This window comes from Peromyscus maniculatus, chromosome 21 (assembly GCF_049852395.1).
Source record: "Peromyscus maniculatus bairdii isolate BWxNUB_F1_BW_parent chromosome 21, HU_Pman_BW_mat_3.1, whole genome shotgun sequence".
Lineage (NCBI taxonomy): Eukaryota > Metazoa > Chordata > Mammalia > Rodentia > Cricetidae > Peromyscus > Peromyscus maniculatus.
In genome coordinates, this window is record NC_134872.1 from 70,817,588 (window position 1) to 70,831,342 (window position 13,755).

The window sequence follows — 13,755 nt, forward strand, 5'->3', positions numbered from 1 at the left end:
CGAGCTCCATCTCCAATGCCCGGGAGCAGATCACCTCAACCCCGCATTAAACCTTCCCGGATTAACAAAGGAAATTGGGTAGGAACTTGGGGGAGTCGTTCTCTGACCGGGTGTTGGTAGTTCCGGCCCTCCGTGCGTGTGTAGACCCAGTGGTGGTCACATGAGCCCAGTGCTGTGGTGCCCAGCTGTTAGTGCTGTGATGAAGGCTGAGGTCAATTCGCAGACTCACGTAGCACAGGAGTTTCCTGAGCCTTCTGGACTCAGCTAGCTAGAGTCGACTCCGCTACTTCGGGGCAGAGTGTTAAGAGACAAAAACAAAATGTCACGCTGTTCCCATACCGGGAGTCGAACCCGGGCCGCCTGGGTGAAAACCAGGAATCCTAACCGCTAGACCATATGGGAGCTGACAGCAGGTGTCTCTGTTTTGTCTGCTATGTCATCTACGTCAGCAGGGACGTTTGCCCAAACCCCACCCCTTCGATTTTTCAGCATCTTCACTTCCTGGGGATCCCGCGGCTGCCCCAGTCTGGTGGCCGGAAGGAGGGAAGCTCGCTGTGAATGGAAATGGGGCGGAAGTCAGCAGCCAACAGCAGTTTGCTGAGCACTGTTTTCACCCTATGGCAGTAGTGTCGCGCTTACCGGAGCCCGGCACACCCCAAGCCCAGGCCCGCGGTAAATGCCTTTGTGGGCTCGACCTAGACTCAATCCTGTGGACACTGGCGTGATCAGCATTCCACGAGAGGTCCTCCCGCAGGAAGAATTTACGGTCATCACAACTGAGTTCTGTCCTCTCTGCATGCAGAGATGTCGCTTTATTGTTAACTCAGCCGACTGGCGTGATGGTGGATGTCTTTAATGCTTTTAACTCGGAAGGCAAAAACTGCTCAGTTCTTGTAGGTCACACCCCTCCTGGTTTACACACTGCCCTTCTCAAATTAAAAACAAAACGAAGGGCAGAGGACCATTTTTCTCTTTAGTTGCAATAACCCCAAGCATACAGGCCCCAGAGAATCTGGAAGGGGAGCAGGTACTATACCCATCTCACACAGGCTTGTAATTTGCTGTTAGTCTTTTTGCTCTTTATCATAAAAAGCTGGTAACAACCTTTAAATAATTTTCAGATACTCAGCCAGAAAAATTTACAGCATGAACTTTGATAGAAAAGTTGGGCACACGGTTCACTGAACAACCCAGCTGAAACCACAGTAAATTATGATTCCTTTATTATCACATTAATACAATCCCAGATCCAAAAATCATATAAATTATGATTGATTTAAGGGAGTCTGAAGTGATGGCTTTGTAATTAAGAGCACTTTCTGGCTGCTCTTCAAGAGGACTCAGGATTTCCCAGCACCCATAAGGCAGCTCACAGCCATCTGTAAGTCAAGTTCCAGGAGATCCATTGCCCTCTTCTGGCCTGAGGGCATGAGGCAACCACTTGGTGCATAGGCACACACGCTGGCAGAACACCCATACACACAAATAAAATAAAATTGATTTAAGAAATGAAAGAGCTTGGGGACAGTTACCCTGGCTTTCACTTTATTCAATTTTTCTGTACAGTGTTACGTATTTTTACAATTAAGAAGTAGAAAAACCAATATAAGGAAAATTAAATCAGGAAGAAGTATTTACATCCTATAAATGGTTACATCCCTCCTCAAACACAAGTCTCCAGACACTGCTCAAGTTAGCTCAGCAGAGAAGTGCAGCAGGACACAGTTCCCAGACACAAGAATACAAGTTCGGGAAGCAAAGAGGCTGGACTATCCTTCTATAAACAAAAGTGGGAGGTTCCTCCAAGTTCCTTGAGAGAATGTCAAAGTGTCTTTTTTCCCTTTTATAATAGAATACCCCCTCCTACCTGACAGTCTGCTCTGGAGTGTGTGTGTGTGTGTGTGTGTGTGTGTGTGTGTGTGTGTGTGTGTGTGTGTGTGTGTGTGTGTGGTCTTACATAATTTTAAAGGGTCTCTAACTCCAGGGCTTAAGTGATCCTCCTGCCTCGGCCTCTAGAGTTGCTGGGACTATAAGCACGGACCACATGCCCAGGCAGAGGTATTTTTACTGACTGGAACTGTCCTGATCTGGCCTAGGTCTGCAGATTCCTTTTCTTCCCTCCACCATGCATGCTGGCTCTGCCGAGGTTCCTCCTTTGTTCACTGACTTGCCCACAAGGAGGGAGGCCCTATGAGAACGTGCACCTACAAGAGGTTTCAAACAAACTGCTTTCAACACTGCTCAGCTTGCCTCATCAAACTTCCTAACTCAACTTCCTAATTCACAAGGCTGGAAACAATACAGACTAAGGGCATTTCTAGGAGGGGCAGTAGCTGAGATGGGGCTATTATGAAAGATGGCCTGAGTAAGGCAGCGACACCCAAGACGGCTATGCTTAATGCCTTTGACAGTAGATTCAGATCAGGCAGGTCCAGGGTCCAACTCCTTCAGTTTTTTCTGGAGGCCCCGGACCTGACCCCGACCCCAGTTGATTCGAGTCTGGAGGTTGGCTATATCTGCAGCCAGCTGAAGGCCTGGGGAGAGAAGAAGAATGTCACCATGGTATGACACAGGGACCTACCCACCCCCACCTCAGGACCACAGGAGCATCAGCCCTCTCTGGCCTCTACAATAGTCTAATTGTTCCAGCTATGACATCGGCCCATACATACATACCCTCACCTCCTTAGCACCTCATCTGTGCTAAATCATCATCTCCTCAAAAACAGCCCCCTGCCCCCCCATTCACAGTGCTTGCCAGGAATGAGCACCTCGCAGATCACACGAACCTCATGGTCTCATTTCCTTGGTCCTGCAAACCCTCACTGTTCTGAGCTGCTCCCCCCCCCCCCTTTCTTTGCACCTGAGCGTGACCCACTCTCTCAACCCATCCCTAGGCTACACTCACCTCTGCTCTCTATCCCTCTACCTCACCCAGCAGGCCAGGCCATCCTGTCTTTACCCTCCAGGGCAGCAGAACTGAAGACTCATGTCCCCAGTCCTCCAGGGAACGCTTCTTCAAAATTCTTAGATTCTAGGACACCCCAGTCTGTGGGTCCTGGCCTGCAGTCTCTTCTTCAGTATCCCCTGGCCCTCAACTCAATTTCTCTGTGCATCGTTGTCAACAACTTGGGAAAGTCAACGCCAGCACTCCACCCTGGCATTCCAAATCTCTCTCCAGTACAGACACTGGTGCCGAACCACCAGAACCTGCACACAATTGCCACTCAGCTTTCTCTCGGCTGCTGCCTGGTAGGCTGCCCACCACCGCAGGTGGAACAGCTCTATCCTCCCAGAGTTCTGAGAGGACTCCTCTCTTTCCTTCACTCCTGCACTTAAGCTGTCAGCAAACACTGGGGCTTCCATTCTCAAAACGTGTACAAGTTCCCCCTGTTTACCTCCATTCCAGTGCCTCTACCTACATCCCACGGCTGGCCAATCCTGGTACCTGCCTGCTCTCTGCTCTCCAGTCTGTCCCCACTCAGCATCCCAAGGATTCTTGTTACCGATTCATCCTGATTCTGGATCCACCCACGGAACCTCACCAGAGCCTGGCTCCCTGGCCCCAGCTCCCGGCATCCCGCTCTGCTGACTCCACTCCAGCCCTCTGGCCTCCTCTGCTTTCCCCCCAGGCCACATACCCCCCTAAGCAGGGCTTCTGCCCTAGTAACTAGACCAGCCAGAGCCTAGCTGGTCTCCTTAGCTAGAACAGATTCTAGCTAAGTTCCTCCAGATCTCTCACAAAGCTCTTCGTCTCTTCGGAGAGGCCTTTCCTGTCCCATCTTCATGAACCAGGTCCCCAGCCCACTCCCTCCCATGTTACTTTTTTCATGACTTTCAGAGCCTGGAACTACAATAAAAGTCTATTTGTTGCCTATCTATGTATACACGGTCTTTCTCCTACACTGAATAAACACTCCACTTTGTCCCTGCTGCTATTATATGCCTTAGCAGTTAACAAACCCGAACCCAGAATGCTAAGGGCAGCCAGTGAATGCTTTTGGGGAACCCCCCCAGCAGACATGCAACACAGTTTGCTACAGTGAAAACCTGCAGAGTCCTCACATGGTGTTAGCAGTGTTCAAGTGCTCCCTGTAGATAAAGGGCTGGAATTCAGTACATGGCTACAAAGCCAACAGGGTCCACTCACCATCCCGGAAGCTGGCCTGGGCCTGCCGAAGACTGTGAGGAACCAAGATTCCAAACCAGTTCAAGGGATCTTGAGGGACCACGGAGGTCCCTGACACTTGGGTCTTGGTAGGGCCCTTGCGCCTGCGCAGAGCTGGAGAAAGAAAGGTTAAAGGCCATACAGTCTTCATGACCACAGTGAGTTTATTAACCTAAGTTCACAGTTCTGGAAAACACTGAAGGTTAGAAATTTCCCCCAACAACCCGTGGTGGTGCACGCCTTTAATCCAAGCACTCGGGAGGCAGAGGGAGGTGGATCTCTGTGAGTTCAAGGCCAGCCTGGTCTACAGAATAAGTACCTGGACAGCTAGGGTTGTTACACAGGGAAACCTTGTCTTGAAAAACCAAAAAAGAAAAAAGACAAAAAGAAAAAGAAATCTCCCCCAACTTTTTTGTATCTAGAAATATTACTACCTTTCCTTTTGTAATCCAGGTGACTGTGTGTCTACTGACTTCGAGAAGGGATGATTCTGTTTGCCGGTAACAAGATCACAGACTGACCTTGCCCCTTTTTCCTAAATGTTCTGGAAGACCCTGAAATTCCCCATTCTTTGTCTCAGGAATGATTAACTAGGATTAGAGGTTTATTTCCAAGGAACACTTACAGAGATGCACATTTTCCGTTCAGCTGATGAGACTTCCTTTGACTGCAAAACCTATCCCACTATAAAACGGCCCGCCTATAACTTCCTATCAAATTGTCTCCAGCTGAGACGCGCTCCGTTAACCAGATCCCAAATAAAAGTAATCCTGAGTGTTCGGTGAGTTTTGCCTTTAGCATTAAGAGCTGACAGGGGGAAAGAGAACTCACATGCCTCGCTGGGTCCCACTTCCTCGGGGGTCTGGGCATCAGCTTTGATCACCCTGAAGGTCTGGGGTCCATCCTGGGCCTCGCTGTAGGAGAAAGGAAGATGGATCTCTCTGGCCACGCAGGCCTACGTCCTGCCCACCCCAGTCTACCTGGAGGGTGCCTCACCTGGCGCGCACGCAGATCTGAGGCTCCATACACGAGGCATACTGCAGGGGCCCCACGGACTTGGCGCCCATGGCATAGCGAGCCTTGGCAAGCGAGAACCATCCCTAGGGAGGCAGGAGAGACTTCAGACTCGGCGTCCCTCTCCGGGCCCCGCTCTCGGGTCCCTCCCTCCAAGTCCCCGTGGCCCCACCTCCTCCACCCGGGCGTTCAACGCCGCCCGCTTCGCCTCCAGTTCCTCCAGGTCGTTGAGCAGCTGCAGGTACACCGAGTCCAACTCCTCTCGCAGGGCCGGGACCGCCATGGCCCAGCCGCTCCCGGGACGCGGAGGAGCTAAGCCACCGCCTCCCACCCAAGCCGCCTACCCACCGATAGCGCATGTGCGTGCCAGCCAATCGGAGCCCGAGACCCGCCTTGAGGGGGCGTTCCCAGTCCTGGCCCGGAAGTCAGAGGCTACAACATCCGGGTCCCCCGGATCAACGGCCAGGGCACGCCTGGCACCAGGACGCCGGCCCTAGCGCCCGAAGTGGGGCATTTCTTGAAGCGGATGGTTATGAACAGTCGGGCCTTGACTCCAGGAAGCCATTCATCTCGTTCTCCGCTTCCAGTCTTCGCGCGCCGGCGGTTTGACACGGACTAGTGAATCCGCGGGCAGACTCATTCATCTGCGCTGTCTTAGACCACGTGACCTTCCGCATCCGGGAACTTGGTTGGCGGCCGGCCTGACCAATAGCCTGGCGACGCCCTCCGCCATCTAAACATGGGGCCCTCTGGACGGCAGTCGGGTCGAGTGGCGACGCCTCCCGGGGCCATCTTGGTTGAGGGCGGAAGTGAGCGCTGCGTGGTGCCGGAGTTGCCTGAAGATCCCAGACGCGTGTGGGAGCGGCGCTCAGCATGGTAGGGTGTTTGAGTTCGCGTTTTGGCTGGACGGGGCGGCGGGGCGAGGGAACGGGGGACTAATGGAGGGCTGGGTTGCTGGGTTGTGGTCCTCGGTGGTCGGAAGTAGATAGCGACTCGGTCTGTCCCCCCAGCTCCGCCGGGAGGCTCGCCTGCGCCGCGAGTACCTGTACCGCAAGGCCCGGGAGGATGCGCAGCGGTCCGTTCAGGAGAAGAAGGAGCGAGTCAAGCGTGCCCTGGAAGGTACTGCCTCTCTAGTCTGGTGGGGTCCTAGCCCTTGCTAGAGCATGCCATACAGTGGTGCAAACGCGTTTGAACGTCGCGTATTAGTGTGGCCGAACATCGTTCCCCTCTTTGCCTGTTGGGTAGGACCTCTCTGGTTTCTGAATGGTCGGTCCCACCAGATAGATATGGTGGTGTGGCTATTGGTGCCGCAGCCCTGTATGTTTACAGGTTGATTGTTAGTGTTGCTTACAGAAGTTTAAAATTTGGCCTTTCTTTTGTCCACACTTCCATTTGTCTCATTAAATGAAGTTCCTGTATCACAAAGCTTAATTGGAAATGTCATATTTACCCCTATTTTGTTGGTTCTGTTTCCAAAGAGCTTTGTGCCTGTCTGATAACACATCACCTCTGGTGCCTCTGACTAAATTCTCATTTTGCAGTTCCTAAGACTTATGACTGTAAAGTATATATGTGTTAAGAAGCATAATGTTAGAGCTAGGATCGCACCTTTTGTTAGACTGCTTGCCTAACTTGAAAGGGGCTTTGGATTGTGCCTCCAGCCTGACTAAACCGGGCCTGGTAGCCTATGCCTCTAATCCCAAACTGGGGAGTTGGAGGCAAGCAGATCAGGAGTTCAAGGCTTGCTCTGGCTGCATGAGTTCCAGATCAGCTTGGGCTGCATAAGCATAATGTTAAGCGTCTGTGATCCATCTTCATAACTAAAAAAAAAAAAAAAATGGAGGTGACTGTAAAGATGACTCAAGGGTTAAGAGCACTTATGCTCTTACAGAGGACCCAAATTCATTTCCTAGTACCCACATGGAATGGCTCACAACTGCCTATAACCCCAGCTCCAGGGGATCTAGTGTCCTTTGGCAGCAGCCATCCTCACATGTGTAAACTTAGGTAGGCACACACATACACAAAAAGAAAAAAATAATTGATGTATTAACATTTATAATGATCACTATATTAAATATTGCGTCAAAAGGAACCATTTTTGTTATATTAGTATATGTGTTTGGCTGCTTTATTTGTTTGGGTGGGGGCACTCAGTATTGTTTCTAAGATCCAAAAGGTATGGCTAGACATTCCTTGTGAGTATCCCTGGGGAGAATCCTTTTCCTGGGCAGATAGGAGCTTATTTTCAATTGGTACTAGAAAGAGTGCTGCTGCCGGGACGCTGCCCTCTACCCCCACATGCTGGAGAGCAGAAGTGGGCCTGTGGATGGCCTGCTCAAATGGGTTTTATTTTCCAGAGTGGACACACCTCAGCTTAGCCCACAGAAGAAATCTCTGACCCACAACCAGCTGAGGCCACTCACCTTGAAGTGTTCTGTGCATCAAGTCTGGCAATGTTCTTTTTATATTGTTTTGCTATTATTGTTTTAGAGGCAGGGTCTTACTTTGTAACCTTGGCTGACTTGGAGCTCACTGTGTAGACCAGACTAGCCTCAAACTCATTGAGATCCATCTGCCTCTGCCTCCTAAGCCCTGGGATCAAAGGCGTGGGCCACCACACCCGGTTTAATGTCCTTATGTGAAGATTTCTCGGGGTCACTGGTCTGCCTTCCTAGTAAGGAGCAGTCTGTTTCTTTCAAAAAAAGCAACTCTAGTTTTTGTAGTATTTCTTAGCACCAGGGTCTTATAGACTTGTAAGCAAACTGCCCACCATTGAGTTACCAAAACTTCATTAAGTTTTTGTCTGGTTATAAAAATGATCCATATTGGAAATGATAAAGTGTTTTAGAAAATGAGCTCCCCAGGTGCCATAAGTTGACAGTGAGGTGAAAAGAAGTTGGTAACGGGTGTTGTGTCACACCCTATAATCTCAAGTTAGACGCTAAAGCAGTGCTTATTTATGAAATGAGTAAAGTGGCTGGTTTATTACTTCTGTTTCTCCTGTATTTCTGTACTGACTCGTTAAGAAAGAAGCACAATGCTTTTCCATCAAATTTGTGCAGACTAGTAAACCACACAGTATTCTATAAATTGATGGGACCCTGCTGTGCCTCACTCTGCCCCCTGTCTTTTCCTTGCAGAAAACCAGCTGATTCCCACTGAGCTACGCCGGGAGGCTCTAGCCTTACAGGGGTCCCTGGAGTTTGACGATGCTGGCGGTGAAGGTAAAACTGTGCTGTGCTGCCCTCTTCCATACTGAACCAGCTTCTCTGCTCACTGGGCTTCTCGTCCTCTTCTGCCACACTGGGCAGTTTCCCACCTGACAGAATTGTCGAGACGCGCTGTTTCTGTACCCATCCCCAGCTCCACAGGGGCTCTCCCCAAATGAAGGCTTTTACTCTTTGCTGACTCTCCCTCACTGGATTGCCTGCTGAGCAGAACACTGTCCTTGGCACTGGTACCCAGATGTCTCATTCATTGCATTATTTAATAAGCAGAAAAGGAATCACAGATATGATAGATGTTTATTGTGAGGAGAAGGAGTCTTCTCACCTCTTGTTTTACCAGCTCAGAGTTTGGGGACCATAGACTATGTTATTGCTCAGTTGTGCTTGGTAACCAATGTAGCTGCCCTGGCCACCAGATGTGCGTTTCCATCAGTGAAAGTTCTTGAGCAGACTCAGCATTTTTCTTGTCTCTTGTTCTTCTAACAGGTGTGACCAGCCACGTAGATGATGAATATCGATGGGCTGGTGTTGAAGATCCTAAAATCATGATCACTACCTCCCGAGACCCCAGTTCTCGCCTGAAGATGTTCGCAAAGGTACCAGGGGGTGGGGAAGAGGGAATGCCCGGGACCAGTGGCCTCAATTCTAATTTGACATTGGTCCATGGGCAGGAACTGAAGCTGGTGTTCCCAGGTGCCCAGCGCATGAACCGAGGTCGGCATGAGGTTGGCGCGCTGGTGCGAGCTTGCAAAGCCAATGGGGTCACTGACCTGTTGGTTGTCCATGAGCATCGAGGCACACCTGGTAAGGCCTGCCAGAGGGAGAGGGAGCTCGGGCTGTTCTCATGGCAGAGTGTCTGACAGCCTGTCGCCTACAGTGGGGCTCATTGTCAGCCATCTGCCCTTCGGTCCTACGGCTTACTTCACACTGTGCAATGTGGTTATGCGGCATGACATCCCTGACCTGGGCACCATGTCAGAGGCCAAGCCTCACCTCATCACCCATGGCTTTACCTCACGGTTGGGCAAGCGGGTAAGTATGGGAACCTGTGCGGGGGCGGGCCAGGGGCAGTAAGGATCGGGCCAGCCACTTGCGATTCGCCTTTCCTCTGCCCCAGGTGTCTGATATCCTCCGTTACCTGTTCCCTGTGCCAAAGGATGACAGCCATCGGGTCATCACCTTTGCAAACCAGGATGACTACATTTCATTCCGGTGGGTCTCTGGGCTGAATTGGGGGCATCATGACCTTTGTGGCCTTTTTGGCTGACCCTCATTCCTGTCTCTGCTTCCTTTCTCCTCAGGCACCATGTCTACAAGAAGACAGACCACCGCAATGTGGAGTTGACTGAGGTTGGGCCTCGATTTGAGCTGAAGTGTGAGTTTGGGCCTTTAGTTTATGCTGGGGGCGGGGGGCTAGAGGAGGGGCTTGGTTGTGCATGGGATGACGTCTCTTTCCCCTGACCCTAGTGTACATGATTCGCCTGGGCACACTGGAGCAGGAGGCCACAGCAGACGTAGAGTGGCGCTGGCACCCCTATACCAACACTGCCCGCAAGAGGGTCTTCCTGAGCACTGAGTGAGCTGTGAGCTGCTACTGGCCAGTAGGATGCAGACTTGGACTCTTGGGGCAGGGCCTTGTCACAGACAGATTGACTAATCCCAAGTGGGGACTGGAAGGATCTAAATAAACCCTCTGTCATCATGCTACCCAGCTGCCTCTAACTGGTCAGAGTGGGCCTATGCTCTGTCAGGCCAGACCTGAAAGATGAAGCCCCTGGAGTGTCTGTGGTCTGAAGACCTAAGGAGTGGAGTGTCCTCAGGCCTAGGTTTATGTGGAGTAGAAACAGTCCCTCTCAGGCTGGGGATGGTGCTGCAGATTCCTCAATTCCCCACTGGGAAGTAAATGGTTGTCTCCTCAGGAGTTGGGCCCTGTGAACACTTATTTTGGTGTTTAGGATAAGTCTTCTTCACCAGCAGCAAGCTGACCCCATTTGAGTGCCAGCCTAACTTGTCAGTTCAACAGGGTCCCTCTACCAAGCAGGTGTGTCCTCCCTTTTCACAGAAGACATGGTGATGCCAACAGCCTGTCGACCATTCCTCTAACTCTTGTAGATGGGCCTGCCCAACAGCACACAGGGAGGTACCTCAAGATTCTAACTCTGTCCCAGCCTCTCCCAACTTAAGTCCTCTCTGTACCCACGTTCCTGGGTTTATGTAGAGTGGTTGTCAAGGCCCAGCAAATGCCCTAGAGTTTACAGAGAGAATTGGTGATGAGATCATCATGCAGTTAGGAGGCCTCTGAGGAAGCCTGTCAAGACATAGGATAAGGCAGATGTCTGCATAGAATCATGAAAACTGAACAGAAGCCATCTGGATGACATAGGTAAAGGCCTCGGGGTCCAGTAAGAATAGTTGAAAGGGAGACATAGGACCCATGGAGGCCAGTGTTCTGGAAAGTCTGGGATGAGACCACCATTACAACTCATTAATCCAGTTCCCTCTGCAAGGCCTCTGGAATCCTGCCATGGCTTGCTCCAGTCTTGAAGAATAAACCTATGTGTGTGTGTTCTTGAAATTTTTTAAAACAAGTAAAAACATGTGATGTCCTGTGTTTATTTCTTAAAACTGCCATAAGGAATTACTGTGGACCAGGTAATTTAACAGAAATTTGTTAGTTTTAGAGGTCATGGCACAAGGTCAGGGTGTTCACTCCCTCCTGAGGCTGAGTGTGTTGGGGATGGGGATCTGTTTGCTCTTTGGTGTAGCTAAAGAGTTTTCTCTCCGGTCCCGCCAAGCCCTGGCAGTCCGACAGCCCACTTATAAAATAAACACACAGATGCTTATATTATTTAAACTGTTTGGCCTAATGGCTCAGGCTTCTTGTTAACTGTTCTTATATCTTAAATTAACCCATTTATATTAATCTACCCTTTGCTCTTGGCTTACCGGTACCTTACATCTTCCTTGTCATGGCAGTGGCTGGCAGTATCTCTGCCTTTCTGTTCTCTCAGTTCTCCTCTCTGTTAGTCCCGCCTATACTTCCTGCCTGGCTACTGGCCAATCAGCTTTATTTATTACCCAATCAGAGCAACACATTTGACATACAGAACATCCCACAGCACTTTGGCTTGTGATGGTTGCCAGCAGCCCTTGGCATTCCTTATTGTTGACTATAGCACTTCAGTGCCAGCCTTTGTCTTCCACACTTCTGTCTACCAAAGTTCAATGTTTGTCTTAGAAGGACCTTTGTCACAGTGTTTACAGCCCACGATCTGGGATGATCTCCTTATTTACACCATTCTGAACTTAATTATATCTGTAGAGACCCTTCTTTCAAATGGACTCAGAGTTACAGATTCTAAGAATTAGGATGTCTTTTTTTTAACTTTAAATTTTATTTTATGTGTAATAGTATTTTGCCTGCATATATGCCTGTGTACTACTTGCATGCCTGTTGCCTAAGGAGGTCAGAAGAGGGTGTAAGATCCCCTGGGTCTAGAGTTAATTTTGAGCCATCATATGGATGCTGGAAATTGAACCTCCGTCTTTTTGAAAGAGCATCTAGTGTACTTTTTTTTTCTTTTGGTTTTTCAAGACAGGGTTTCTCTGTGTAGCCCTGGCTGTCTTGGAACTTGCTCTGTAGACCAGGCTGGCTTAGAGCTCAGAGATCTACCTGCCTTTTCCTCCTGAATGCTTGGATTAAAGGTGTGGGCTGACACTACCACCTGGCAGCATGTAGTGTTCTTACTGAGTCTGCTTTTTTTTTTTTTTTTTTTTTTTGGTTTTTCGAGACAGGGTTTCTCTGTGTAGCTTTGCGCCTTTCCTGGAGCTCACTTGGTAGCCCGGGCTGGCCTCGAACTCACAGAGATCCGCCTGCCTCTGCCTCCCGAGTGCTGGGATTAAAGGCGTGCGCCACCGACGCCCGGCTCTGAGTCTGCTTTTATATATGAATTTGTTCTTTATTGCAGCTTTCTCCACACTCTGTCCTGTGTGTTTAGTTTTTTAGTTATGATATGACATGCAGAGTTTCTTTTCTGGTCCTGCCCAGTTGGTGTTCTGTGGACCTCTTGTATCTCTTTGGGCACCTCTTTGTCTAGAATTGGGAAATTTTTTCTATAATTATATTTCCTGTTCATTTGGCATGAAATTCATATCCTTGTATGCCTATAAATTTTGCCTTTTCGTGCTGTCCCAAAGATCTTGCATGTTCCATTCACATGCTCCACCCCCCCCCCCCAAACAGAATTTCTCTGTGTGGCTTTGGAGCCTGTCCTGGAACTCACTCTGTAGCCCAGGCTGGCCTTGAACTCACAGAGATCCGCCTGCCTCTGCCTCTGGAGTGCCAGGATTAAAGGTGTGTGCCACCACCACCCGGCCACATGTTCTTTTAAATTTATCATTGACCTAGACTGGGTGATGCAGTTCTTCTACCTTGTTTTGAAGCCCTGGAATTCCATCCTATACATGAGCCTTTCTATTTATGAAGGTTCCCACTGAGCTTCATTTGACCTACTGCATTTTTCCTTTCCATCTTCATCTCAGTTCAGTTTTCTTCAATGTTTCTATCAAATTCTATTTTCACAGCCTGAATTGACCTCCTTATTCCATTCAGCTGTTTTTATTCTCTTCGAGTAAATATATCCATGTCCTTTTTGAGTTGTTGGATCACATTTATTATTGTTCTTTTGAATTATGTATCTGAAATTTCATGTGAATCATTTTCATTGGGGGCAATAACTGTGGGATTGGTCATTTTTGGAGGAGACAAGTTATTTTAGTCTTTCACATTCCTGGTGGGTTTTGTGTTGGGACATACCCATCCTTGTTTGTTAGTATTTTTGTTGTTAATATTTTCATTTATTTAGAGACAGGGTTTCTCTGTGTAGCCCTGGTTGTCCTGGAACTCACTATGTAGACCAGGCTGGCCTCAAACAGAAATCCGCTTACCTCTGCCTCCTAAGTGCTGGTATCAAAAGTATGCTCCATCACCACACAGCTATTAAATTTTTAAAATTTAAATTCAGGTTGCCTTTCTGCTTTTAGTGGGAATGTTTTCAGAGTTCAGGAAAGACCAGTAGGTTGAGGTGACATTTTCTTATTTTAGACTGTTGTTCAGGGCACTGTCTAGCAGTGAACCCACCGTGAAAACAGAGTGTCAGTTGACTACAAAACAAGCATTCCTTAAATACAACTTGTTAGGGGGCCTGAAGGGCCACCAATTGCACTGTGTGTGCTAGTTAGTGTATTAGTTACTGTGGTTATGAGTGGGGAGAAAAGGACAAAAGACCACAGTGAGATTGGTAATTACTCATGGGTCACTGTAAAGTGGGGGAGGGGCTTATG

The 13,755-nt window shown here is 49.2% G+C and overlaps 2 protein-coding genes and 1 non-coding gene across 3 annotated transcripts; 1 reads left to right on the forward strand and 2 right to left on the reverse strand.

Moving 5' to 3' along the window:
- Window positions 1–330: 330 nt before the first annotated feature.
- Trnae-uuc (transfer RNA glutamic acid (anticodon UUC)) lies at window positions 331–402 on the reverse strand. The gene has a single exon. It is a non-coding gene; the product is annotated as a tRNA-Glu (tRNA).
- A 1,121-nt stretch (window positions 403–1,523) lies between these two features.
- On the reverse strand, window positions 1,524–5,668 carry Vma22 (vacuolar ATPase assembly factor VMA22). The gene is made up of 5 exons (XM_006990224.4): window positions 5,355–5,668; window positions 5,165–5,268; window positions 5,000–5,082; window positions 4,151–4,282; window positions 1,524–2,534 (listed from the first exon to the last, which is right to left on the reverse strand). Exons 1-5 carry the CDS (start codon window positions 5,463–5,465, stop codon window positions 2,422–2,424), a joined length of 543 nt encoding a protein of 180 aa, XP_006990286.1. The 5' UTR covers window positions 5,466–5,668; the 3' UTR covers window positions 1,524–2,421.
- Window positions 5,669–5,843: 175 nt separating this feature from the next.
- On the forward strand, window positions 5,844–11,009 carry Imp4 (IMP U3 small nucleolar ribonucleoprotein 4). Its single transcript, XM_076557998.1, has 9 exons — window positions 5,844–6,058; window positions 6,193–6,301; window positions 8,326–8,409; window positions 8,899–9,008; window positions 9,084–9,216; window positions 9,290–9,444; window positions 9,530–9,624; window positions 9,714–9,787; window positions 9,880–11,009. Exons 1-9 carry the CDS (start codon window positions 6,056–6,058, stop codon window positions 9,990–9,992), a joined length of 876 nt encoding a protein of 291 aa, XP_076414113.1. The 5' UTR covers window positions 5,844–6,055; the 3' UTR covers window positions 9,993–11,009.
- The last annotated feature ends 2,746 nt before the right edge of the window (window positions 11,010–13,755 follow it).